Genomic DNA, 26,957 nt, shown 5'->3' on the forward strand with positions numbered 1-26,957 from the left:
AGCTGCCTCAGTTTCAGAGTCCTGTTTTTGTGCACACTGGCTCACTGTCGCTCTGTCATGGCTTCCTGGGACACTTGAAAAGAACAGAGTCATTGTTAATGTTATTAGTAACAACTGTGCTTTTCCTGCTATGATAAATGAATCCCCAGTGCAATTCAATGTGTCTTACTGATGCATAAACGTAGTAAAGGGAGGTTGAATGAGTGAACGAGGACTCAGACTAGAACTTGATTCCAGAGAAGATTGGACATGATGTTAAAAGGCACAAACCTGTATAGATACAGTCCCACAATTCACAGGGATTATTAGATTATAAAGTCCAAGAAACTCTCCGTGGTCCTCCAAGTCAGTTGGTGTTGAAGCCAAGGGCGAGGTTATAGCTATTTCTAAAGTTTTGAATGTTCCCAGGAGAACATTTTGAAATGAAGCCACCGGGACTTTTTTTAGAGTCTGGTCATCCAGCCAAACTGTATCCAGACCTGAAGGGTCACAGTGAGGGAGGTGACACAGTGGCCCTTAATACAGGTACTGGGTGCTGTTCACCACCTGGTCAACACCTCTTCTACAATAAAGTAGAGTGGCTGCAGCATCACGCTGTGAAGGTGCTTCTCCACGGCAGAGACGGGGAGAATGAACGCAGCCGAATACAACAGGACCTTGAAGAAGGATGAAGGTTTATCATTCAGCTTCACAACAACCAGAAACATACAGCCCAGACGACACTGGAGTGGCTTTAAGTCTCTGAATGTCCTTAAATGGCCCCAGAAAACCTCTGTGGACAGACCTGAGCATGGAAGTTCAGACGCTCCACATACAAGCTGACTGAATTTTACAGGATTCCCTGTAGAACAAATTTCCCAAAAAGTTGCTTTCACAAAATACTGAATAAAAGCTCTGAATTCTTATGTAAATGGGAGATTTAGATTTTTGATAAGTATGTTTTTGCTTTTTCGGCCTGTTGTATTGAATGTAGATTGATGGCCTAAAAGTACATTCAATTCAAAATCTATAAAACAATAAAGTGTGCCAACAGAGTCTGAATACTTTCCAAAGCCACTGATTAGCCTGGTATCTGAGTAGATAACAACAACATCCAGTCTCATTTCAGTCACATTTTACCGCACCGTGCTGCAGTTTTAAGCACATAAATAGGATATTATTATTTAGGATATTATTATTATTACTATTATTATTATTATTATTTAGGATAAAAACAAGATTAGTTGAAATACTAAGAAAATCATACATGTATCAATATTATTTTAATCCAAGTCATATTTATTCACATGTCTGGCTTTTGCTCTCTTTTTCATTGTAGCAAATCTGTACAATCAAAAGTGGACAGCATATTGGTGAGTATCCATAACCGACTGTTACAACACTGTACCACCACATTATTATCAGAAAGTCACATATAACTGATCATTTGTGGATTGTAAGAAAAGGTGCGTAGCTCAGCTTTTGTGAAGAAATAAATTATAAATGTATGTTTCATGCTTATAGCCTGATATGAGTCTTACTTGTCCTTCTAATGCGTATAAATTACTGAAACATGATACTTAAATGTACTAATATTTACATAACAACAATAGATACAAAAAAGGATTTTATGGTAATAACATTAAAATTTGTACTATATTGAAGGTTTTTCCCCTTATTGATCGTTCTTAAGTCCCGCCCATTTTGGAGGCTCGGTCAGACTTGCTAGCTAGCTAACAATTGATATAGATTAGCTAGATAGTCAGCTAGCGTTTTGTTAACATTAGCTAATTTAAGATTAAGATGTGACTACTGTATATATTTTTATATATACGTATATGTGTTGTGTTTTCAACATAGAGACACTAGCACATAGTATATGTAAGTACAGGAAAGGAGAAAGTCGACCGACTTGCTCTGCTTGCTCAACTTTATTGGAGCACAGAGCAAAAAGGGGCGGGACTTAGGAAGGGTCAATTACAGTAACAGCAGTGTAGATTGTTTTGCAATAAGCAATGGAAGAATGGAAGTTTTTTCATGTATAAAAGATGTGATCTCTGCTGCGCAGTGTGTGTAAGCGCTCTCTTATTCATGCACATTTGTTGTGGATCAATCTGAGCTGAAGTGTCCACAAACTTACATGATAGAGTTTTTTGCTAATAATAATAAACACAGACACTTAACAGTCTGTTCTTTTTATTTCAAGTCTTTCTGGTGATGATAGACTTCTTGATAAAATATCCACCTTTTAGCACATTAGATGCTTCTACATTAATACTATTTGTGCACTACAAATAAACATATAAAAGACCACCTTGAGACCTGGCAAAGATATGTGTCGCACATCTGGATGATGGTGTCTAAATAGGGAAATATCAGGAGCATCTTACTGTACAGTAATATGTGCATAGAATGTAAAGATGAGTAATAATACAGTTACAGTAATAGTATTTTGTGGTAGGTCAAATGGATGCATTCTTTTTATCACCATATATGTAATTTTGTATGATTATTTCTATATACATAATAATACATTTTGGGAAATGTTATTGAAAAAACATGTCCGTTTTTGATTTATCTAGTGAATTAAATACCTGAGAAATCAAAATACTTTATCACATTCATGCAAAACTGAATCCTGTAAAAGCATTAAACTTATTGCCATAAGTAACAGATAGTGATAATGGATTAGTAGTGACAGCTACTGTAACACCGTATAACCGCGTCTAAATCTATTATCACTAGACAAATTTTAATTGCCCCACTATATATTGTCATAATACCTAAACCTGTTCTTCTTAATAAAAAAAATCACAAATTTTCCTGCATGTATGGACGAATGAATAATCTATATATGAATTAAAAAATATTAGTGTTATATGCCATGGATACTGGGATTGAAACGTTAGTTCAGTTTGTATTGCTGTTGTTTCTAAACTGAACCTGCATTATACAGGTGGTGCTAGCTTCGTGTAGCAGTGACATTGTCAGCCTTGACAATTGTTTTCTTGTATCTGAGATTTTGTAAATGAAAATCAGTTTATGTAGATTAAATCAAACCTCTAAGGTTGCCTAGGTTACCAGCATATACGCGCTAATACCGGGAGTAAAGCCCATCTGAGAAAATCTAAGAAAACATTTAAAGGGATGGTGCAAAATGTCAAACTCCAACCATGGCATAAGCAGGACAGGGCTCGGGTAATTCACTTTATGCCCGTAGCAATGGAGTGTAGTAAATAGCACTTTCATTCACTGCTCATTGGCTGACAGCTCTCACCTCATTCATTCAAGTATTGGTTCCCCTAGCAACAAAGAGGCAAATAGAAAAGGAAGAGGTAAGATGAATCCATTCTTAGAAACCAATTGAAAAGCAGTTTGGGTGGAATCAATAATGAGGAGGTTGTGTGCAGCTGTCATACCTGTGTAGTATTTTGAAATGGGCGCTAAATTCTGAACCACATAGCCAACGTTTTTCTGCGTACATATTTCTGTTTGTCCTCTGCCAGACTGAACAATGGAGCCTAAAATAAGATTTTTAGTCTTTTGATCACCCTCTGTCTTGCTTATATCACTGTCATGAAGTTTTTTTATTGATAGATTCTGTTCAGGCTACCAGATTACTCTTTACTTTGATATGAATAATCTTGTTTTCTTTGTGTTTTTTTTATTTTTTACAGCAAGATGTTGAGAAGTTTACAGACATCGAAAAGCTCTACCTCTACCTGAAGTTGCCTTCTGGTCCCAGCAGTGGCAATGATAAAAGGTATGTCACAGACACACACTTCACACACACAAGTTTTCCTTTTTGGTCTTTTTTCTTTTTTTGTGTCACACACACACACACACGGCTGCTTTTTGTTATGGCTCTCATTGCATTATTGGTACTGTTGTCCCATTGCTTGTCAAAAATTCAAGTTTCACTATCCACAGGCTACTATGCAGGAAAAAGTTTTGGCTGATAGCTCGTAAAAATGCTAAATATTTTTGCTTTGTGAAATTTTGTTTTGAGGTGGGGGGTGTCGTTGCTCACTGCAGAGTTTTTTTTCATCATTCATTTTCCAGCTGTGTGATTGATTATCATTATGAAGCAAACCACTGATAAATGTAGACTTTTGCTATACCTAGCTGTCTGTGTTTCATTTGTTTCCCCATATCTATTCATCACCCCAACCCCCCAATTCTGCCCATTTGGACTGAGAATGAGAGGGGGTCCTCCACTCCTGGATTATGGTATTAAAGTTTCTGTATTAACAAGAAATGATGCATTCAAGTCGAGGACACTCTGCCTCATCAGATTTATCTTTCTTATATACTAATTTCAGTGATCAGAGTTCCATGTCGTCAAGCCGTACTCAACAGATGTATGCATTCAACTGGATACGGAATCACCTAGAAGAGCACCCAGAGACTTCCCTCCCAAAGCAAGAGGTGTATGATGAATACAAGTGAGTGTGTGGGGTCAGGGAAGGTGAAGTGGAAAGGAGAGGTTACTAATATACTAGTATGTTTTACCTTATAATCTTACGGCGGGTTCTTTTCTCTCGTAGGAGCTATTGTGACAATCTCGGCTACAATCCACTGAGTGCAGCAGACTTTGGAAAGATCATGAAGAATGTCTTTCCTAACATGAAAGCACGTCGACTGGGCATGAGGGGAAAATCCAAATATCCTTTTATTCTGATGAACCTGTCAACAAAGTCTTCTTGTGCTCCGCTTTATTTATTCAGTCATCAAACAGTTGATGCTGTTTGTCGATTGCAGACATGTAGTGGTGTCATTAAGAGACAGATCGTGCATTTTTTTTCTGGTAGCAATGAGTCTTTGTTAAAATAACCAATTCAGTTTTATTTGTAGAGCGGCAAATAATAGCAGAAGTTATCTCAGGACACTTTTCAAATGCAGCAGGTCTAGACAGTACTAAAAAGATACAATTATTTATAGAGTCCCAACAGTTCCCACAGTATAAATAAATAACTACCCATCATCTAAGTGGCACATATTAGACACAAATTCCAGCTGAAGTGATGAGTTTAAAAACATATTTGTCCTGGTGTTCATGAAATTAAATCGCATTAATAGCAAATCATGTCGCATGCAAATTGGTTGATAGACAATTTCAGCTAAAGAAAGTTCTGCTGTTAACAACTTTATTTGGCCAAAAATGAGCTTGTGATTTATTTCACTGAGCTGAAAGTTGTTGTTTGGCTTTCAGATACTTTTTAAATGTACAATTTTCAGGTCTTCAGAGACGGTAACTTCTTGCCTAGAATAAGAGTATAAGAGGAATACACTAGACACAAAATAAGAATTTGGACAGACCCAACATAAAACCAGCATACTGTAAACATTTCTACATCATTCTGCTTCAGACACCTTAACTCTTTCTCACATACTGTTATAGCGGGTTAAGGAAGAAAGCTTTTGTTCACATGCCATCCTTACCCAACCTGGATCTGCAGAAATCTGGTGATGGGGTGAGTTAAACTGCAAAAAAAAACCTGCAGTAAATGTTGTTATATTTTTAAAAGGATCTAATGCTCATTCACCTGTCTGATTGCAGTGTGAGCTGATGGAGCCGTCGGGCCAGTCCCCGAGCGCTGAAGATGAAATGAGATCTGCAGCCTGTGGACTGGTGTGTGAGTGGGCCCAAAAGGTCCTGAGTCGTCAGTTTGACAACGTGGAGGACCTGGCCCGCTTCCTGCTCAATAGCCACTACATTGGTACTAAGTCCATGGCTGCACTCACTGTTATGACCGGAACACCCACAGGTAAAGATGTCTCCTGAGCTGTGTGTGTGTGTGTGTGTGTGTGTGTGTGTGTTTGTGTCTATTATTATTAATTTCAAAATGGGCTATTGTGGATCTGATGCAACCTGTTTTCTCTGTCTGTAGTCACCACTCTGTAGTGTCCCATCCTCAGCGCTAAATGATCAGTTACATGTCACATAGTTACATCCTGGTGGAGGTGGAGCTCATTTTGATTACTTTATGCTGCTGGGAAGATTTAATTTATTTTGTATAAATAATGTGAATCTGAAAAGTAAAGAAAAACAGTAAAAAGTAAAATCAAAAATGTAGTAGAGTGGAAGTATAAAGTAGCATAAACTCACCTCAGAATTGTACTTACATACAGTACCTGAGTAAATGTACTACACTCTACCACTGGTTATTTTAAATTTTAACGCTAAGATTTTCATTTTTACAGCAAATGTATATTTGTTCCTGGTATCAGTTATTGGTTTCCTTGATTACTAATAATCGCTATCTGTATTGGACCGGAACAGAAAGGCTGTTTTAGGTTGGAAAGGTGTAAACGAATGCCTTTTAAAAAAATGTATCCTACGTTTCTTCAAAAGCAGCAGCATCAGCAATAGATGTTCAATAAATTGTTGAATGAGGTCAGTTAAGAATAATTGCCTCCTCCCACTAAACAAAAAATAATTTATAAAAAAATGAAACCATGTTGTAAACCAAGTTCAATAGCTTGCCCCCTAGGGTAGAGATTTTTTAAAAATTTACATTTTATAAATATCAGTCATCATAATTAATAAACAAACAATAAACTGTAAATGAAAGTTGTATAAACCACATTTTACAATTAATAAATAATAATAATGATTTTATATTTTCAGTGCAATCCTGAGCTGCAGTTGCCTCCCTACCACCGATGATGACAAAGTTACTCAGTGAAGCACAAGCCCACGTTTTTCACTAAATTATGACAACAGATTGGTTTTCCATGAATTTAGTGATGAACATTTGAAATGTAGCATTTAAGCTCTTTTCAGTTAAAAGGTTGTTTTATAAATCCCACACTGATGACCCAGTACATTTTTTATCTACCAAAAATGTTCTGTGCTGTTCAGGGGGTACTTGGCTGACAAAATATTTGAGAAGGGTACATTAAATGTTAAAAGTTTCAGAACTCCTGGATTAGGATTTTAAATTAGTTTTACTAGCTAATCATAATTCTTTGAATTTTTCTTTTCTCGACAGGAATGAAGACGCCAACTCCGGCCTCTGCGTTTGTGCCCACAGCTGAGGCAAACTCTTTCCAGCCCCAGGTGAAGACCCTGCCCTCGCCCTCTGTTGATGCAAAGCAGCAACTGCAGCGCAAGATCCAGAAGAAGCAGCAGGAGCAGAAGCTCCACTCACCCCTGCCCAATGAGAGCCAGATCAAGAGAACGGAGGCCAGTACTCCTGGCCCCACCATCCCCTGTGGAAGCCCTGCTCTGCTCTCCCCTCAGCCCACCATAGGCATCGTAGTAGCAGCTGTCCCCAGCCCAGTAACGGTATGTGGCTGCATTTTTTTAAATAATTATGTTCAAATATGTTATTGATGAATGCGTCTAAAAGTAAATTTATGTTCTCACTGTTCTTCTCAGGTACAGAGAAGCAGGCAGTTAATGACCTCGCCAAGTCCTGTAGGGACAGCAGAGGGGAAAGTGTTGCCGGTGAACTTTCAAGTGGTCACTCAGTCTCTTAAACAGTCCCCCAAAACTCAGCAGAATATCTCAGCTAGCCCTGTGGGTGATCGGCTGGCACGACATGGTACACGGTACGCCCAAATTCTGCCCAAGCCCTCTGCCACCAGTGCCATCACGCTGCGCTCACCCCCCACCCTGCTCATCACCAACAGCCCCATAAAAACTGTGATGCCCACTCCCCACGTCAATGTGGTGAAGATGACGGCTATCGCTCTGGCTCCCAGCAGCAGCACTACTACTGTGCGTCCTGCCTCCGCGGGTGTGAATACCATAGCTGCTTTGGACGATTCCCTGCAGCTACACGGTGTGAGCTCGCTTGCCCCTCAGTCTCCTGCAATCAGACCCAGTGCCCCAGTCTCCACCCCAACCCTCTCCGCTGACACCAAAGTTGTGTCTGACGCTGGAAATGACAATAACCCTACCCTTGGCACAGAGAAAATTGCTATTGGGGCCAAAGAGGAGAGAGTGGCTAAGTTCAGGGCTGCCAGTGAGCCAAGCTTCCTGGTTAAGTGTTCACCAGGACCAGACAAAGGGGTAAGGATAAAAAGTGACCCCACATCCCCTCCCACCTCAGTAGCTGTAGCTGGGGCTCAGGACAGCAATAACAGTAACTGCCATGACAGTACTTTGTACTTGACTGTTGATAATCAGAACTCCAATGGCTCCACCGCTGTTACCCCAACATCGAAGGATCCCTGCTCAGATGCCAAGAGTCCCAGGAAGCGCACAGGCTCAAGCGGGGAGGCCCATGTGATTCCTGTGAAGAGGGTCTTTATCTCCCAGCAGCCACTGGCTGTAGTTGACAATCCCAAACTTGGAGTCAGTGCAGCAGTGAAGAGGATCCCCAGACCGGGAACCCCTGCCAGACCAGAGAGTGCCCCCTGCAAAGTGACTGTGAAACACACCTCCATAGGGCCCACACAGATCCTTGCACTCTCTGACTCGCCCATCACACACAATGAGGGCACCCAGACTGTTGTCAAACCCCAGGCCTTGGTGGTGAAACACGAAGACCATTCACTCAGCACTGACACCAGCAGTGAAGCAGCTGGAAACAATACGTCTGATCAGGCGTTGCTACAGCAGATCACCGGGGATCATCGTGCCATACCAGCCAACTCAGGAGCACACGAAGCCTCTGTGATGAGTGACTTAAAGAGCACAATATGGGAGGAGGGACAGCTTGATGAGCTTCGTAAGCAGGCGTTTGCTCAGCAGATACAAGCAGAACACAAACAAGCCCCGACTGACCAACTTTCCATTATAGCGCAACCCTCCGAGGCCACTGGCCAGCTCACTCTCCCACAGGAGATGGTTGACTTTGCAGGTTCTCAGCCCAACATGGACTATTTTCCATTCAATGATGACGATATGACCCAGGATAGCATCGTGGAGGAGCTAGTCCAAATGGAGGAGCAGATGAAGCTGAAGGGTCTGTTTGGTAGCTGTGTCGACGTGTCTTTACAAGGCCAGTCGGCTAACAATCAAGGCTCTATCTTAAATGCTCACCAGGCCGGCACTACCTTCTACCACTCCGCCCACAGCAGTACCACACCTGTCCAAACTCCCACTCCAACACCTACTCCAACCCCAACACCCACCCCCACCTCAGAAATGACGCTTGGGCACAGCTTGACAAGAGAGAGCCCTTGCTCCCGCATGGCTCCCATCACACCTGTGGATGGAGCCATGGGTCGCCACACCCCTATCAGCACACCACTGTCCAACTGCAGCAGCAGCGTCCCCCCAAGCCCGGTGGAGTGCAGGAACCCTTTTGCGTTTACTCCCATAAACTCAAGCATCACAGGTTATCATGACGCCAGCATTGTCTCCAGCAGCCCCGTTAAGCCCATGCAGAGGCCAATGGCAACCCACCCTGACAAGGCCAAACTGGAGTGGATCAACAACCGCTACAACAGCAACTCTGCAAGTCCTTTGTCCAACCATAGCATTGGCATTCTACCCAGCTACCAAGACCTGGTAGATGACCAGTTTCGTAAGCCACATGCCTTTGCAATTCCCGGCCAGTCATTTCAGGCTCAGTCAAGACAGGATGCGGCTCACTTTGGCCGTTTGACCCCCATTTCCCCAGTGCAGCAACAACAGCAACAACAACAACAACAGCAGCAACAGCAGCAACAACAGCAACAACAACAGCAGCAGCAGCAGCTGGTATCGGGTGTAACTACTCCCACTAAACAGGAGAGTTTTGCTGTGCCTGCACCGTTAGACAACAAGGCGTCAACCTCATCTGCGTCCAGTACTTTCCGTTGCCGCAGTGTTAGCCCTGCAGTGCGTCAGAGAAACTTCAGTGGCAACACCGGCCCTCCAACCACCACCACAAATACCACCACCAGCACCAGAGCTGTGGTTTCACCCTTTAACTCCCCATTAACATCCGAGGTGCTCAGCATCCTGTCCAACAACCAAACGGTCAGCTCTGTCCACAGCATGGTCCAGCGTAGCCAATCTGTGCCACTGAATATTATGATGCAGAGTGAGATGCTGCCAGTGCAGGGTCAAAGTAACACTGCCAAAATCACCAATGTTCTCCTCAGTAAGATGGAAGCTGATGGTGATGATTCTGTGCGTGGCCTGGGCATAAACAACCTCCCCTCTAACTACACGGCCCGTATGAACCTCACACAAATTCTGGAGACCACTCCTGGCTTCGCTGGAGGAACTGCTCACCAGGCTCAGCTGCCTGTTAGCTCCAGCCCTGCTGCCTTTGAGCTCCAGCAGCATGGCTACCTCACCACTGGCAGTGGAGAACAGGTGAGTTTCTCCACTGGGGACAGCCAAGCACAAGCAGGTCCTGGTGAGCAAGACCAGCAGCAGCAGCTACAGGAGAATCGTGTGCAGACACAACCGCAGCTCCTCCTCCAGAGCACACAGCAGCAGGAGGTGGAGGACGAGCAACAACAGCTGGACTTCAACAACACTGTCAAGGACTTGTTGGGGGACGATGGCCTCAACCCCAGTTCCCAGTTGGTGGGTCAGGTAGCTTCGGAGCTCAACGCCGTGGCGTCCGACTTCTCGAATGACATCAGACTGACCTCAGATCTGTCCAGTAGCATCACTGACCTTAACACGTTGGACACCAACCTGCTGTTTGACCCTAATCAACAGCAGGAACAATATGAAGACTCAACACTGGAAGAACTGAAGAACGACCCTCTTTTTCAGCAGATATGCAGTGATACTGTGAACTCTGGTTTTGACTGGCTAGAAAGCAAAGACCAGCCTACTACAGTAGAAATGCTGGGCTAATGTTATCTTTTATTCTGTTCTCTGTTGTTCGTTTGGTGCGTATGTAGTCTATCTGTTTTTAAACTATAGTTTGTTGGGATTTGTCTGGACTTTGCCATCCGTTCTGTTAAAAGTGCCAGGCTTACCAGAAAATCTCTCCTACTGATGTTTAGTTACTTCTCTCCTTTTTCATTTGTCACCCAGAGTTTCAGTACTTAACCACTTTTCTCCCTCCCCTCATCTGAAATTAGACATGTATGCATTTCAAGTGGTGGCAGCATGCACTTGCAAAGAGTAGGTTTGTATGGTATGAACATTAAGACATAATCTTCCATGTTATAACTAATCAATAATGCAATATTTGTATTTAACAAACACTTAATGAAAGTGAGATCGGTAGGAAATTTGGCACAAAAGACCAAAAATGTATGCTGTTGTATACTATTTTCAGTGTGTGCAGTTCAAGTTCAACCAAATGGAGACAATATTGGGATTGTAGTATATGCACATAATAGTTGTAGTACATCTGCCTGCCATATCTGAATATTAAAAAGGGTAGCATCTTGTGCTGCCAGGTGCTGAATTTATGACATAATCTTTATACTTTATCATATACCAAATCAGTGGAAAACTGATTCACATCTGAGCATTGTCCAAGAGTGAAATTTTCATAAAGCCTATACTTCTTGTACTGTTTAATATCTTATAAAGGGAGTAGATGAATCAGTGGGGAGAAGATGGGAATTCAGGCCACTTTGTGGACTATACATTGAAAGGAATCAACAACTGGCTGCCTTATTCCCAAAGTCCAAGGCCTTATGCCATCTGTAGAGTGACTGTATATAGTATAATGTTAAGAATCTTCGGAACCATCCAGAGCTTCATCATATCAAGGCAGCTGTTTCTCTGATATTTTCAGTACTATTTCTTATTGTTTTTGTTTTGCAGTGTTACAATATAGATGCGTATTGTATAGGCTAACAACTACACTGTGTGTGCCCTTATCAGTAATCAGATTTAGAGGAATTTGATAGGCTGTCATTTCATGAAAACCATGGCAGGCACACTTTCAGTCATGAGATTCTTTTTTTTTTTTTTTGGCACGCTACACTCCCAGCTTGGATAAGAATATCAATGGTATGGAGAAGGCTTAGTTACATAGACAGCTAGAGGCTGACATGTATGTCTTGATGTCATCTTGGGATCAAGAGGAAATGAAACAGTGTTTGTGGAGAATCCAGCCTTATTTCCATACCAAAGATGATCTGTTTGAATAACATAAGAGATTAATACACATAGAGACACTCCTAGTACAGAACATTAAAAAATAAAAAAAACGGGAAACGGGCAGCCTCCGAGATATAAAAGAGTTTTATTGCATTTGAGGAAAAAGGATTAAGTTGCATAAATCTTATGTACAGTATGTAAATTTGTGAAATGGTCACTGTCCTATGTTTTATAGGTAACCATGGACCTGAAAGCATGTTGAAACCATCACTGCTAGCCAGGTAGGCTATGTGATACAGTAGGATGCTTGCTTGAGTTTTTGGCTATTGTCAATGTTGTATAAGTCATGTTTAAGCTCCATCTGTAAATAGGATAGATACATAGAGAATTGATGTATCAAGACACTATATTATGGCCATTATTCTAGCTAAGTACGTGCCATTTAAAAGAAAAAAAAGCTTAACAGATCTATAGTCGGCAAGATACTGTATGTTGTGTGTTACATTTCTGGCTCAATGTGTCGTAAAAGTAATGCTGTCTGGTCTCGCTTGCTGATTTTATTTTACTTTTTTTCTATTCAAAGATAATAGGTCTCTGCGGTTGCAGAAGTGATGTGTGCTTTGAGCAGGATCAATAGCATGGTATATTGAGAAAAAAAGTTGTGATACTGTTAGCTGGTTGCAAACATCTCTGTGACAGACATTGTGCTCAAAGCCTCTCAGCAGACACTGGAAAAAAAACAATTACTCATGTTTCAACAAACTTTGGAGGTTCACATTATTGCACTAAATTTTTATGACACATGGCTTTGCCACATCTTTATGGACAAATGTAATGATGGATGCCCACAAAAAAAGAAAAAAACATTTTTTATGACAAGATGAGTAGGGAAATTAACTGTCAGAAAATGACTAATTGTCTTGTAGCAAAATGTGCATTAATCTCAGTGAGATACACATTTCTTACTCATTCTCATACATGAGAATATAAAGCATTGAGGGAAAAAAAGTTAAATAACCTTTTAAAACCTACATGCTCGTTATGTTGATAAATGATTGTACGCACGCATGTGTGATGACTTCTGTTGTACTTTGTATTCTTGGTAACCACTGTCTTCTGTGATTTGGGCAGGTTCTGTTAACCAGACTGGCAGTGCTAGTTTTATGAGTTACATTACTTTTGTTGTGTGCTGTTTACTAAGTTAATGTTGTTCTAAGTGTTATGTTTATGACTGTTTTCTGTCGATTTTACATATTCTTATTTTGCAAAATACATTTGTGAAGAAATTTAACATTTTCTCTTAATTGTTTCTTTAACAATAAAGCACTGATATTTGAATTTGAATGAAGGAAATGCACCTCTTTATGAGTACAGGAGCTCCATCAAGCAGTGACACTGATTCTTTACCTTTGACTGACCCAGAACCAACTCTGTTTGACTATCTTGTCCATTTTTACCAGTAGAAAAAAAACCCTCCTCTGTGGTGTTGTCTGGTGTACTGCTTAATGTACAGTAGCTTGTTAATATCGCAAATGCGTTGTTTCTTTTTTCAATGGAAAGTACTCACTGGTGAGATTTTTAAAGTGGTTTTAAAAGCCAATAAACTTTTTTAAAGAATATCCTTGTGTGTGTATGTGCTGATGATTTTTATTATTTTGTTTACGGTAAATACAAAGTCGCTTTGGAGCATGACAGAAAGTAACCTCACAGGATTTACTAGTCATTATAGTTATTATACATAGTCATTCCAGGAATTAAGTGTTGAATTTAATTGGTTAATTTATTAGTTAATTCTATGTTAGGTGTCATTGCCAGTACTGTTAAATTGTCTAATCTAATCTAAAGTCTGTCTCCGATACAAACATTTTGATTGGACTGTCCCCTGCCAATGACACTGTGCTATTGATTTTTCCACCATTATGCTAATACTGATGTTTATTTGTTTTTGGTCAAACACCACACACTTTTAATATTTTAGCAGTCAAGTCTATGCAAACTCAAAACCTTTCCATCACCTTCTTAGGTGATGGTTACATGAGGTTAGAGGTCATCAGCTCTTCAAATGACCTCTGAGGTCAGTGGCGGGTGGCCTCTCTTAGAGACACACTCCAGCCAATCAGAGCCCAGTTCATGATCCTCTGCTCTGCTTTCCCAGGGCCTCGTGTTATTCATAACATGTTAATGACCTTAACCCTATTGATCATGGCCAAACAGCCTAACCTTTAGCCATGTGGAGCCTAGCGGTAACCTCGACCTCCACACTACAACATTTGGCAACGTGAGTCGACAGATTTCACAAGCAATACAGGATTGTGTTTCCTGTTTGTACACAACATATCAATAACCAAAGAATGCAAAACCATGTTTAAAGTAAGGCATTAATACAGATAATTCGTCTTTGCCATCCTTTTTACAGCTAAAATCATAAGTGGAAGCTTTGTGAGAGTGATTTTTTGTGTCCAGGGAAATAAAATATTAGTGTTTTTTTATTAATACTTGTGTGAACACAATAACACACTTAATGTAAGTGAACTAGTTAATACCAACCATGACTAATAAACTACAATATAAGTGTGTTTTCTTATAAAGACAGGGTAATTTAATACGTATAAGATGTGTGTGTTTCTCCTAGACATAGAATCATTAATATAATTTATTTAAAAATCCAAGCTATTGAGTAAACACATTGTGGGATGCTATTAACCTGACCATTGGTTCTTAGTCTTGAATTATAACTATGAGGCTTTAGATGATTAAATCAATAGTTAGTTGTAATCAATATATAATTATACTCCGTTCTCCTCATTTGATTGGATATTGAAGTGTGGAGGTGCATGTTTGAGGCAGTAATCCCTTAAAATCATTACAAACCATTCATTGATATCGTTGAAAATAAGAGTTATATAATATCTTTTGGAAGGCACAACATCTCCCATTTTGAATGTGATGACTGCATTTATCTGCACCAATGGACGGGTGTTTTGCTGATACAGCATGGTGGATCTCACAGCTGGAGCCCATTGTGCTGCTGTTGAATGAGGCCTGGGAGAGGAGGAGGGTCATTGTCAAAAGGCACGGTCACCAGATCAATATCTGAATTCATTAGGCAGCTGACTTGCAGCCATCAATATCTCTTCATAATTACCAGATTCTGTGGTAGAAGCAGATGCCGTTCAGTGTGACCTTATTACCAGTGGCCTTTGGTAACTAATAATTGTGTTCAACTTATTTAGTTGTCTTAAATAATGTCTGATGCACACAGAAAAAAGATATTATTAGGCTAAATTGTTACATGGGAAATCAGATTATAGTTCACACAGTACTGTATGTAGGAATGTAGTCTATAGATTTGGTCAGAGCTTGACATGTATAATGTTATGTATATGTTATACTTTTCAGCCTTGTATACTCAGTTTGACATAAAAGTAATAAAAACTCTCAACTTGTTGAACAGGTAGTCAAAAATTATTTATAAAGCCCAAAATCACAAATTTGTCTCAGATAGCTTCAGAAACTAACCAACATACCCCTTCCTTTGCCCTCAGACTCCATTAGGAAAAACTCCACTAAAAAAAATAAAATAAATAAAAACAACAGAGGAGGGATCCCTCTTCCAGGACAGACAGATATTAAATATCTTTACAATGTAGGTAGAAAAGGCAGTAATGAAATAAAAAAATGCAATATTATGCGAAAGGTAAATAAAGTGCAAACGTGGAAAATATGGATCCAAGATATTTGCAGTTTCCAGAAAACCTGTGCCAAGTTATCTTTTCAGGAAGTCTCATTTAGATCATCATAACAAGATAATTCAGTCGCAAAATGCAGTTAACACCTACACAGACACACACTAAGTATTATTTAGAATATTAGTAAGAAAGAGGACAGATTACAAACACACATAAAAGAGGCAAAACATTCTGCTTCTGTGCGCTTGTCAAAGTTCCCAGTTATATTTATGTAAAACAACCAAAGATGGAAGATAGATCCACATTATTTGGCACCACAGTCTCCGTTTGGTTACAGTGTTATACATCTGTGACCCTTGTGGGAGATCTTTGCTGCCAGTTTCAACTCCATGTGAGGCTCCAAAGATCAGAATCTGACCCTCCCATCATCCTGTAGGTGCAATGAATGAAACTGTTGTGAAAATGTCCAGTTCCACATCCTGCGACAGTTCCTCCTGGAGGCCCCTGGGGGCCCCCGACCACACTGAGACACACACACACTTGTTTCTGACCAGTGCTGTCTGCGCATGCGCAGATGGGGGAGCCCCGGCACCACTGTACAGCGTCTGGAGCTCCGCTGCCGGCAGAAGTGATTTTGGGGATCTACGGACAGCACGCAGGAGAGCGGCGGTCCGCGGTGGGGGGGACATGACTGGATAAATGGCGAAGTTTAAGATGAAAGACTACCAGCACTGGCTGCTTTTTGTTTTGTTTCTTCCTTTATCATGTAAGTGTGTCTTTTTGTTTGTTTTTGTTCATATTTTCGTTGTAAATAAGAGAGCTGACCTGCTTTGCGGTCCGCGCACGGACTGTTGATTGACTGCCTGCATATCTGAAACATATGTAACGTTAACTCATTTGTTAAAGGACACCGTGTTTTCTGAACCACGTTGACCAAGAAGAGATAATAAGGTTTATTAAGGCTGTTAAACTTGTAACGTATATTTTCTATTTCTGGTTCTCTGTCATTAATCTCAGTTTGCTGTTCGGATGCTCACCGACTTCATGTCTGATATTCGTGACAGCAGATATTAAAACACCATACCATGCATCATTGTTCCTGAAAGATAAAGCCTGTTTTACAGCTTACTTATAGCTATCATCCTAATACAGCTGCTATTACTTTAACATTTGCGTCAGGACATATATTATGTGTGTCTGATTTGGCATTTTATTATTATTTCCTGTAATATCAATGTAGTTTTCTGATACTGTTCCTGTAGTACATGACATGTATGGTCTGTTAGGCTATAGAGTTATTGTTGTGCAGCTCATCCATTACTCAGAAACAACTAATGTCCCCATTCTCTTCCTCCAGGTGTTTTATGTTTCAGCGAGTTGTCCTTCATCACAGAGCCCAGCGATGTTACCGCACTACCAAAGGACCCTGCAGTCTTGGACTGTCAGGCTCATGGACAGCCTCCAGTCACCATCAAGTGGCTGAAGAATGGAGTTCATTTGGCAGAAAGTGAGCACATACAGTTTCTGTCCAACGGCTCCTTGTACATACCTAAGATAAAGCATACCAAGGAGGAATCAGATGAGGGATTCTACCAGTGCCTCTCCCAGAACAAATATGGAGCTATCCTAAGCCAAAGATCACGTCTGACTATCGCAAGTAAGTATGGAGCTCAGAGTGAAGGGAATCATCACTGGTTAACGTGGACTTTATTCCCACTGTTCGGACCAAGCTGAGGATGGGTTAAAGTTGTTTGTGGTATACACTTGGTGGTGTGAACATGCAGGCATCAGAATGGCAAGTTCATGGGTTATTACCCTGGAGATGGGAAGCAGATGTACCCCACCCCACTCGTTTTTTACTGAGGAAAAACCTCTAAAGTCTGGGTTTCCATGTTATTGTAAGTTGTTGAGACTTGGCCATGCTTGAGTTTAAAGCTCTCAGTCCAGTTATAGGATCATTTTAAGAGACAGTTAAAGATAGATGGAGAGTCAATCTAAAAGCTCATAAATACTCTATAAATAGGCAGAGTCTGAGTCTGAGTACTCTGTGTTTCCCCTGTTTTGACTTGCACACTTATAAAGATCCTCAGGAAACATTGGCAGAAATTAGCTTTATGTTAGTGGGATTTCTTGTCACTGCAGACTGTGGCTCTGTGTAATTGCTGAATGGTCTGCTACACAGAGGAATCTCTGAAAGGCCATTTGCCTTTTAGCCTTTGTTTGGAGTAACCCTGACCGCCCCAGAAGAAAAGGTTAGCTTTTCAGGGCATTTGTTTGTCCACATATCAGTGGACAGGACAGCTGTGTCTATTCAGTGGGCCTGGTCTGCCATGGACACTTTTCACAGGTCTTAGAAGGGATATCACATGAGTGGTGTCATGGAAACTAGTGTGGCCTTCTGAAATATACTGATTTTGACTCTGACACTGACACTGAGGGCAGAAAGCTTTGGGCAATATGTCCTTATACTCAACAGTACACAACTATGAAGAAATAGATGCAACTATAACACAGGAAGAGATTTATAAATATAGAAATACAAACAGGAAAACAAATCTTACAGGTTTATAATCACACCAAGTCTGCTCTGACAATCTTGTTGCAGTTGTCTTTTAAAGTTCAATACAAAAAAAAGTTTTCCATAAAAACAAACCTTCCAAAGTCAAGTTTGGTGTGGCGTCCAGCCTTTTGTCAGTGAAAGGGTTAAAGGTTTTTGGTCAGCTGTAGGCAGAGGAGTGGAGGATGGGCCTCTTCTGTGCTCCCCTTCTGTCCAGAGGTCCTGGGGGTCAGGGGTCAGCAGGGAAAGGCTTTGTGATGTCACAGGCCTGCTCTGGCTGGGCTGCCCTGCTGTTCTCTCTCCAAGCCCACAATCCCTTTCACTGGGTCGGCCCCCCTGTTGCCCTGTCAAGCAGAGCCCCTTTTGTTAAAGAAAGACCAGTATGTCATGTGAACGAACGAGTCTGATATTCTAGTAAATAGTGGTGAACCTTTTTTAAAACATGTTTACATCCAGGAAGTATGATCTGTGACTACATCACCAGTTCCTTGGGTTTATAAAAGGTTTCAGATATCTCATATGTTTCCTACGATATTTACAAAACAAGTACATATGTGCTTCATAATTTATCACTACTGTATCATTTGATATATGATATAAACAACCTCAAGAAATCACAGGTTTATGTAGATAATGGTAAACTGACTTTGATCTGGTTCCCAGTTTGGGTTAAAATTGAATGGACAGGGGGTAAAAGCGAACTTTGACCTCTTTAGAGAAACCTTTGTGCTGTTTGACCTAGACATTGATTTGTTCTTTACAACAGAGGTGACCATATTAGCGGATCAGTCTGTGCAGACCACACCCACCATCTACATCACTGATCCCAGAAAGAGTGAATACTGTCTGATGTCTCTCAGTGGAGAGTAAACAACATATTGTTTTTAACTTCTTCAGGTGCTGAGGGCTTCTAATGATGCTCACCAGTCAGCCATGTTGTCAGGAGACAGAATAGGTGGATCATTGCAGACTTTGTGATAATACTGATCATTTGGAAATAATTCAAATCATTTTAGCATGGGATTTGGTTGTCATGTACTGACCCTAAACCAAAGCTTACTGCCACTTTAGAGGAATAATTAACAAACAAACCATGAAGGATATTATGTTTCTGACCCTGGTTTAGGCTAAATCCCTAAATGCACTACACATGAACAGGGTTATCAGTGTATTTGTGTAATATTGATGAGATTAGGTCTTCAATTAAAGGATTGGTCTTTAATGTGGAGTTTCAGTGGGAGAACAGGGTATTGATTTTCTTTAACATGATATTGACTTCCTTCCTGTGAGTGAGGGGGGAGGGAGAGAGTTGTCACCTTAATGAATGAAGGTCATTGGTCATATCTTAGAGAGTATTCTGGTGACAAATGCATATTTGGGCTTGCTTATTTGTGGTCATTATTGAAAGACCTTTTGAATGCACATGAAAGTGTGACTCAGCAAATTGTTTTAAAGCAAGTGTATTTATACTTAAAATAAGTGTCTAAATAGAAGATTTACAAAACATGAAACACGAAACTGGAAAAATGTCAGATTTTGCCCATATGTGTCATCCCTGAATTCTGCAAGAAATAGGTTTACGTTTATATTTCAACACTGTTTTGGATATTTTTCTATTGCTTGCTTCCTCAATATGCAACATGAATTGATTTGTTTTTATCTATAACAATGCATCATTTAGTGTCATTCTTCCATTGATCCATTGATTGGACCAGCTGGTCAGTATGGGACCTGATTGCTCATCTGCTCAAAAGCAAGATCATTGTGTCTTACGAAGATCAATTCCTTTCATAGAATCAGTTAACATCCATCAATGCCAGGGCTTTGCATGCATAATGTATAATATTTTACCAAAGGTGAAAGGAAATATATATTTAGTAAGTGACAAACATCAGTGTAAATAAGCCAACTACCATAACAATTATTAATGTGGTTGGTTTGAGTTGAAATACCTCCAGCCTTGATTGATAATGTATTTCTTTCCACAGGCATCTCAGAGTTTTTGCTGCATCCTGTGCCTATGGTGGTGACTGAGGGCTTAGTGGCACGATTCTCCTGTGCGGTCACCTCCAGCCCTCCTGCCACCATCACCTGGGAGCTCAACCAAAGCACATTGCCGCTACAGACAGACAGGTACCTGCACACACACCTTCAGTCAGACACTATTCAGTCCCCATGTTTTGAGCAGCTTCCTCATTTTGTTCCTGTCCATTGCTTGACCCTAATGTTACCATTGTATTTCCCCAGAATAACGGTTTTGCCCAACGGAGTCCTTCAGATCCACAATGTACAAATGGAAGATGCTGGACAGTATCGATGTGTGGCAACTAACATCGGTAGCCGTTTGAAAAGCAGAGCGGCCACACTGACAGTCAACCAAGGTACATTCAAATGATTTTAGGAGTGAACATTAAACCATCATTTTATATAGGGAACTCTTAACATTTTTCCTTTTTTTTGTGAAGGTGCAGGCCCTAAACCACGTCAGAGGCCCAGAATTATTGCTGGACCTCAAAATGTCACAGTTTCTCTTCACCAAACTGTGGTGCTGGAGTGTGTGGCCACAGGGAATCCCTGGCCCATCATCTCCTGGAGCCGTGCAGACAGTAAACCTATCGATGTGTACAACGCCAAAGTGCTGGGCAATGGGAATCTGGTTATTACTGATGTTAATTCCAAGCACAGTGGAGTCTACCTCTGCAGGGCTACCACCCCTGGAACCCGCAACTACACTATAGCTGCAGCCAACGTCACCGTTCAAGGTACAGGAAACTCTGAAGTAGTTATACTGCATTGGGTCTCAGATCATATCTCCTGCCTGCTTCTTATATTCCACGTGCTTTAACACAACAAAAGCTTTTGCAGATGTGAACTAATTTCCATATTCAGGGAATAAGTCAGTGTTTTGTTTTTGTGGGTTAATACGTGTTTTTTATTACTTGTCTGTTACACGTCTGTTTCAGTGCCACCATCCATCGTTGAGAAGCCTGAGAGCCAGACCCGTCCAAGAGCAGGCACTGCCCGGTTTATGTGCCAAGCAGAAGGAGTGCCCCCGCCACATATCAGCTGGCTAAAGAATGGGGAAGAGGTCCATTTAAATGGGAGGATTAAGATGTATAACAGGTATTGCAGAATAACAGTAGTGGTCATGATCTAATCTGCTTTAATCAAATCTAATTGATTATTATTTCTTGATAAACAATAATACAAATGTAATATTTTGTTTGTTGTTTCACAGTAAATTGGTGATTACCCAGATCATCCCTGAGGATGATGCCATCTATCAGTGCATGGCAGAGAGTGAACAGGGTTCTGTGCTGTCCTTGGCTCGCCTTATTGTTGTCATGTCCGAGGACAGACCCAGTGCACCGAGAAATATCCATGCTGAGACCATCTCAAGCTCTGCTATCTTACTGGCCTGGGAGAGACCTCTCTACAATGCAGACAAAGTCATTGCCTACTCTATCCATTATATGAAGGCTGAAGGTGAGACGAAGAGGGTGAACCATTTAAATATGTTTCAGGTTTTTTAATGGAGATTAAAAAGATCGGTTGTGGGCTCAGAAGGAATGAAGGTGTGAAAAGATGCAATGTGACCACAAGCTATCTCACTCTCTCACATATGATCAACTTTCCTTGGTGAAGGCCATCTGTTGTTGCTGCGCAGAGCAGAGGTCAAGGAGGACTCAGAATGGCAACTAACAACAGGCTTAGCGAGTCCATTGTCCACTCCCCAGCTCATTCTGCTTGCGGTTAAAGGGACAGTGTAGTTTTTTAAAAGCCTCACAGTCTTGCAAACCAGTACCTTAAGAAAATATTTAACTTTAACCATTAAATTGAGTTAAGTTAGTCACCAAGTCAAGTCTACATTTGTAGTAAACATGTTTACTTTGTAGTAATCACATTTAGCTGTTTAAGTAGGTTTGCTTTAGGAGGTCTGGAAGCAGTTATGTGGCTGTGCTTTGCATTACACAATCAAAAGATGAACAACACTCAAAGACAGTCTCTTCTTCTTTGGATCCTTTCAACGTATTTTCTAACCTACTTTATACTCTGTTGCATGTTAGGTCTAAACAACGAAGAATACCAAGTTGTTATTGGCAACGACACGACCAGTTATATCATCGATGACCTTGAGCCAGCTCGAAACTACAGCTTTTACATTGTGGCTTATATGCCAATGGGAGCCAGCCGTATGTCAGACCAAGTCAGTCAACATACCCTGGAGGATGGTAAGCATAGAGCATTGAGACTCCCAGCATTCCTTGCAATAAATCACTATGGTAGTTAAGCTAAAATGCATGCAAGTGATGTGAGCACATTGTGAGTAGACTTAAGGGGGATGGGTATGCTGTTGTGTATTCTGCTTATTAACAGCAAATCTGTGGGAATAATTAAAAGAAATACGACAGTTTAGCTTTTTGCCCGCATTTTTGTATTCTGAAGAAATCCAGTACCTCATCAGCTTCAAGTATTTGTTATATCCATGTTTTTCCGCAGTGCCTTTACGTACCCCCGAGCTAAGTCTGACCAGCCACAGCGCCACGGATATCCAGGTGAGCTGGCAGCCGCTGCCCCCCAAAGTGAGCCGCGGCCTGGTGTCTGCATACCGACTATCCTATCGTACAGCTGCGGATAACACTGTCAACTCTGTGGAGCTACCTCAGAACAGCACAGAATACCTGCTGGAGGGCCTGCAGCCTGACACCATCTACCTGCTCCGTATGGCTGCAGCCACCCGTGTGGGTTGGTGTGAACCCTCTGCATGGACCTCGCACCGTACTCCTAAGATCTCCACCAGCAAAGGTAAACCTGCAGAAGGCTGGAAAGGAAATGTCACAAAAGTTTGAGAGCTGGTGATATATTTGTTATCCTTATCGGTGCATGCATGGGTTATTATTACCTGGTTGTGAGAACAGTTTTGTTCACTTACTTTGTGAATTTGTGACAAAGTTTTCATGCATGATTGAATGTATTCTTAGGGTCAAAAGCAGGCATCTTTAGTAGGTTGAGAAGCAAACAACAACAAGTAGTACATGCTATAGAGTAATAGAATCATGTGTTGCCAAACTTTTAACTGGCTATGCTTTCGCTTTTGTCACCTCCCTGTTTTGTTGCTTTTAGAATACCAGGAGGATCACTAGAGCACATGCAGAGTGGCCAGCTTATGACTAGAGTTTGCTCTTGTAGCATTGTCCTACAGCCTTTGTGTTGGTTACCCAGGAACCTTTGCCCTTCGCTGTCAGTGATGTTAGAGTGGCCTCAGTCACGGGTCATAAAGAGAGGGCCTCAGGCATCTATGTGGGGGAAAGAATAGCCTCTTTTCATGGCCTTGTGTGTTGGGGGAGGCTGTTTGTCCACTGATGCTGGATTTCTTGTTTTCAAAAGTTTAGTTATATATTTTGATGATGTAGCACAGCTGACAGAATTATACTTTTTATTTAAGAACAATGTCTAGAACATGAATACTAGGGAATGAACTGTCTTCTAAATGTGTATTTGTTAATTTTCTTCCAATATGCAGCTTAAATCATAAGTCTGTCACACCCAGAATTCTTAATTTGAATTGACACTAACCATTGTGTTAATAACATTATCTTCCATCCATACTTTTTCTATACCCAGTGTCCTGCTGTTTTTTTGTTGTTTAGGTTTAGTCTTACTTTATGCTCAACAATAGGTTAAATATGAGTATGTATTGATCTCATGCCTGCTGTCTCTGTCCCTCAGTGCCTTCAGCCCCTATTCTTCAACTAGAGCCTCTTAACTGCACTTCAATTGTGGCACGCTGGCAAACCTCCCCAGAATCTGTGACTGTCCAGGGATACCGGCTGTGTTACCATGAGGAAGGCCAACCAGAGCAGCCCACCATCCAGCTGCAGGCTCAGACCTATACCCACACCATGAGTGGCCTTGGTGAGTGACGCATTATTAGACCTGTGGTTTTGGATGTAGAGACAACCAAGAGTGACCGATGGGAGCTTACTCAAATGGCTTCTGCCCAATTTAATTCAGTGGGCAGTTGGATGGAGCATTTGCATTTTCACCCCCTGTCCTGATCAATATGGGCTGACCCCTCTTGCCTAACCAGCAGCCCTCACCAGTCTGGCCTCGGTATTGTGTGAGATCAGGCTCTTAGGGTTAGAGGTCAGGGTCCAGATGTCCCTCCCACCACCGTTTCCCATCCTGCGGCTTGCATAATTACCCCTGGTCATTGTGTTGTGTTCAGGGCCAGACCTGCCCTGTGAGACCCTGGCCACTCCCCCCTTAGCTGGACACTGGAGCACACAAACAAACCCTCCTGGGATTGGCCAGAACTGGACTGAGCCACTGACCTCTAGCCGTGAGACAGCAGTCCTAGATTATGGCCCTGCCTCCACCGGTCATCTGTGCTGTCCATGTAAATAACCCACAGAAATCTATATGCAATATGAACCAAGTCCATACTGACCAAAGCTGTTAACAACATAATTTTGTCTGATGTGAGTCTTCAAGCGCAGTGTGGTTCCTACTCAGTACATACCCAAGAAGTTAAAATAGAAATGGGTAGGGAGTTTTTAATTTAAATGTTTTTATAGTAGTAAAAACTTACTAGAAATGTAAAACCCTCCATAATAACAATCACACAAGCTGCTGTCATTAGTTCCATAACCTCAGTGATCTCAGTTTAAGTTCTGTTTTGGAGCCATGTTTCTTTCCCGTGTTGCTCCAAGTTTAAGGCTATAACACAAGGGCACTAGGAAGAACGTGAAAGAGGGAACAAAAGGGGCCCAGCTCCCACAGTCCTGCACCCAGATTCCTTGTGTTCTATCTTGGCCTGACCTGGTGACCTCAGTCAAACCCCCCCCAGTCCCATGGGCCTAGGATCCCAGCAGCTGAACGCTGCCTCTGGCCCAGCCCCCACAGCAGTCCTGGACACACCGCCTTCACTGGTCAATACCCATAGGCCGACCTTTAACACTGGAGGCATAAAACAAATCTTAACACTCCCTAAAAACGTCCAGATTAAGAAGCTAAGGCAATGGTAGCTTTTCAAGTTAAAAAACAAAATATGATTGTATATTTTCAAATGAAAGCTTCCCAGACCTCATTTATCTTTTTGATGTATTTAAGCAAGTAATTGAAATCAAAACAGCTTTGTATGTCCCATAACGACTCTATTTTCTATTAAGTGTACAGCACAAACGAGATCAAATTTGACCATTTATGTTGTTCCCCTCAAATTTGGAGATTTGTTTGTATTGTGTTTTAAAACACAGCCTGTATCATAGGGATTCATATTTGTGAAATCTTTATAGGGTTTCAAAAAGGAAAAGCAATATAATTTTGTCATAATATATTGATCATGTCACCCTATTTACTGAGCCTTGGGGCTGGCTGATCTTTCTCATGCTCCTCACACATGACAACAAATGATAAATGAGAGGTTGGGGTGACTCAGGAGACCATGCATTGTCCATGCATGTGGCCAGTTATGACCTAGAACCCCCTGCTGCAACTAATTGTCAATGTGTCTGCCTTTTTAAAAAATAGATGCTACTCGATTTGTTACCCACCAGTTTTTGGTATTTTAATGATGATCTTTCAGGCTTTGGTGTTATTAACCAAATATCTGCCCCCTTCATTTCATTTGAACCCATCTCATTATGAGAAAAGAGCTGCTCTGAACACACGACCTTATTGTCAAAAGTCAATCGTATCGACAAAGGTTCAGTTTGCTGTTTAGTGACAGGGGATAAAACTGACTGAAAACGTATAACTTGTGCTAAATTGACCAGAAGTCTCAAGGAAGAAAGTATTCATGCTAACAGACTGTGCTGCTCGTCAGTGCAAGCTGACATGGGCTATCAACAATACAGCCGACCCAAACCAATCCAGTCCTAAAACTCCAGGATGGGTGTGTAAGCTCAACTCTCTCTAGTGTGTATTATTTGCAGAAAGTCTTTAAGTTTAAAATTAACATGCATACTATAACTACTATAATAACTTTTTCTCACCAACACTCAGCCAGAATACACGTGGAAGATGAAAATGTGTAGCTTTTTCCTTGACAAAATCATCATCCAGACCGCGACTAGAGACCCGCCACAACCGCGACTCGCAGCATCGCCCCAGCACGACCTCGCAGGACCCACCCCAGTCTGAACCTGGTCGTTGGCCAACAAAACCTTCGTCGCAGACTGTCCCCCTAGGCGGCTGAGCCCGCTCCTAGGCTTTCCCCTCTGAAAGCCCCGAGGGAAAGCTGTTAGCTAGTAACAGTCCCGTTGCCTAACAGCACATGTGGGGCAACCCACAAAAACGCTTCTGCATATAGCCGCTACCAACCTCTACAAAGGTAAAAGTACATGAGACACCAAAGAAAATCTCAATTTGTATTTCGTGCACACTTCGTGGCATGACAAAAGTAAACATGACTCAACTAACAACATCGTCATTAACACCGTGAACCTATATACGTTCATGCTTAGCCACTCAGCAAATGTTTACAACAAGAGTGTATGACTACCTTTGCTTCCTTCCCCAACTTGTCTCTTTTTAATCTCTATTTAACAGCCTGATAGATAACCTACGAGATTTAACAACTTCTCATAACCCCACCTTTTACTGCACAATCTCAACACCGGACTGCCGCTCTGCACACTTCCACACATCATCGTATCCAGAACCTATCACCTTACAAATAAGTTCTAACGAATGTCTTTTCTTACCTCAACCCAGATACCAAACAACGAATTGGTGGACTTCCCACGCCCCACCAACATCTCTGGCA

At 41.4% G+C, this 26,957-nt stretch overlaps 2 protein-coding genes across 3 annotated transcripts in view; both read left to right on the top strand.

The window, feature by feature from the left end:
• The window catches only part of LOC118330253 (DNA-binding protein RFX7), a 15,071-nt gene extending 1,513 nt beyond the window's left edge, over positions 1–13,558 (top strand). Inside the window, exons 2-10 of one of the 2 annotated variants that reach the window (XM_035664733.1) lie at positions 1,319–1,352; positions 3,657–3,742; positions 4,171–4,209; positions 4,302–4,424; positions 4,527–4,643; positions 5,369–5,453; positions 5,540–5,747; positions 6,975–7,270; positions 7,364–13,558. In XM_035664733.1, the coding sequence (XP_035520626.1) occupies positions 1,319–1,352; positions 3,657–3,742; positions 4,171–4,209; positions 4,302–4,424; positions 4,527–4,643; positions 5,369–5,453; positions 5,540–5,747; positions 6,975–7,270; positions 7,364–10,735 (4,360 nt within the window). In that variant the 3' untranslated portion in view covers positions 10,736–13,558. The remainder of the gene's footprint in view (positions 1–1,318; positions 1,353–3,656; positions 3,743–4,170; positions 4,210–4,301; positions 4,425–4,526; positions 4,644–5,368; positions 5,454–5,539; positions 5,748–6,974; positions 7,271–7,363) is intronic. The other variant, XM_035664734.1, reaches the window with a different exon arrangement.
• Positions 13,559–16,329: 2,771 nt separating this feature from the next.
• The window catches only part of LOC118330448 (protogenin B-like), a 14,988-nt gene continuing 4,360 nt past the window's right edge, over positions 16,330–26,957 (top strand). Inside the window, exons 1-10 of the mRNA XM_035664974.1 lie at positions 16,330–16,396; positions 16,988–17,287; positions 20,176–20,320; positions 20,435–20,568; positions 20,653–20,949; positions 21,151–21,310; positions 21,426–21,673; positions 22,255–22,419; positions 22,688–22,993; positions 23,918–24,103. Of these exons, the coding sequence (XP_035520867.1) occupies positions 16,330–16,396; positions 16,988–17,287; positions 20,176–20,320; positions 20,435–20,568; positions 20,653–20,949; positions 21,151–21,310; positions 21,426–21,673; positions 22,255–22,419; positions 22,688–22,993; positions 23,918–24,103 (2,008 nt within the window). The remainder of the gene's footprint in view (positions 16,397–16,987; positions 17,288–20,175; positions 20,321–20,434; positions 20,569–20,652; positions 20,950–21,150; positions 21,311–21,425; positions 21,674–22,254; positions 22,420–22,687; positions 22,994–23,917; positions 24,104–26,957) is intronic.

Source organism: Morone saxatilis, unplaced genomic scaffold (assembly GCF_004916995.1).
Source record: "Morone saxatilis isolate NCDOM2014 unplaced genomic scaffold, NCSU_SB_2.0 Contig2, whole genome shotgun sequence".
NCBI lineage: Eukaryota > Metazoa > Chordata > Actinopteri > Moronidae > Morone > Morone saxatilis.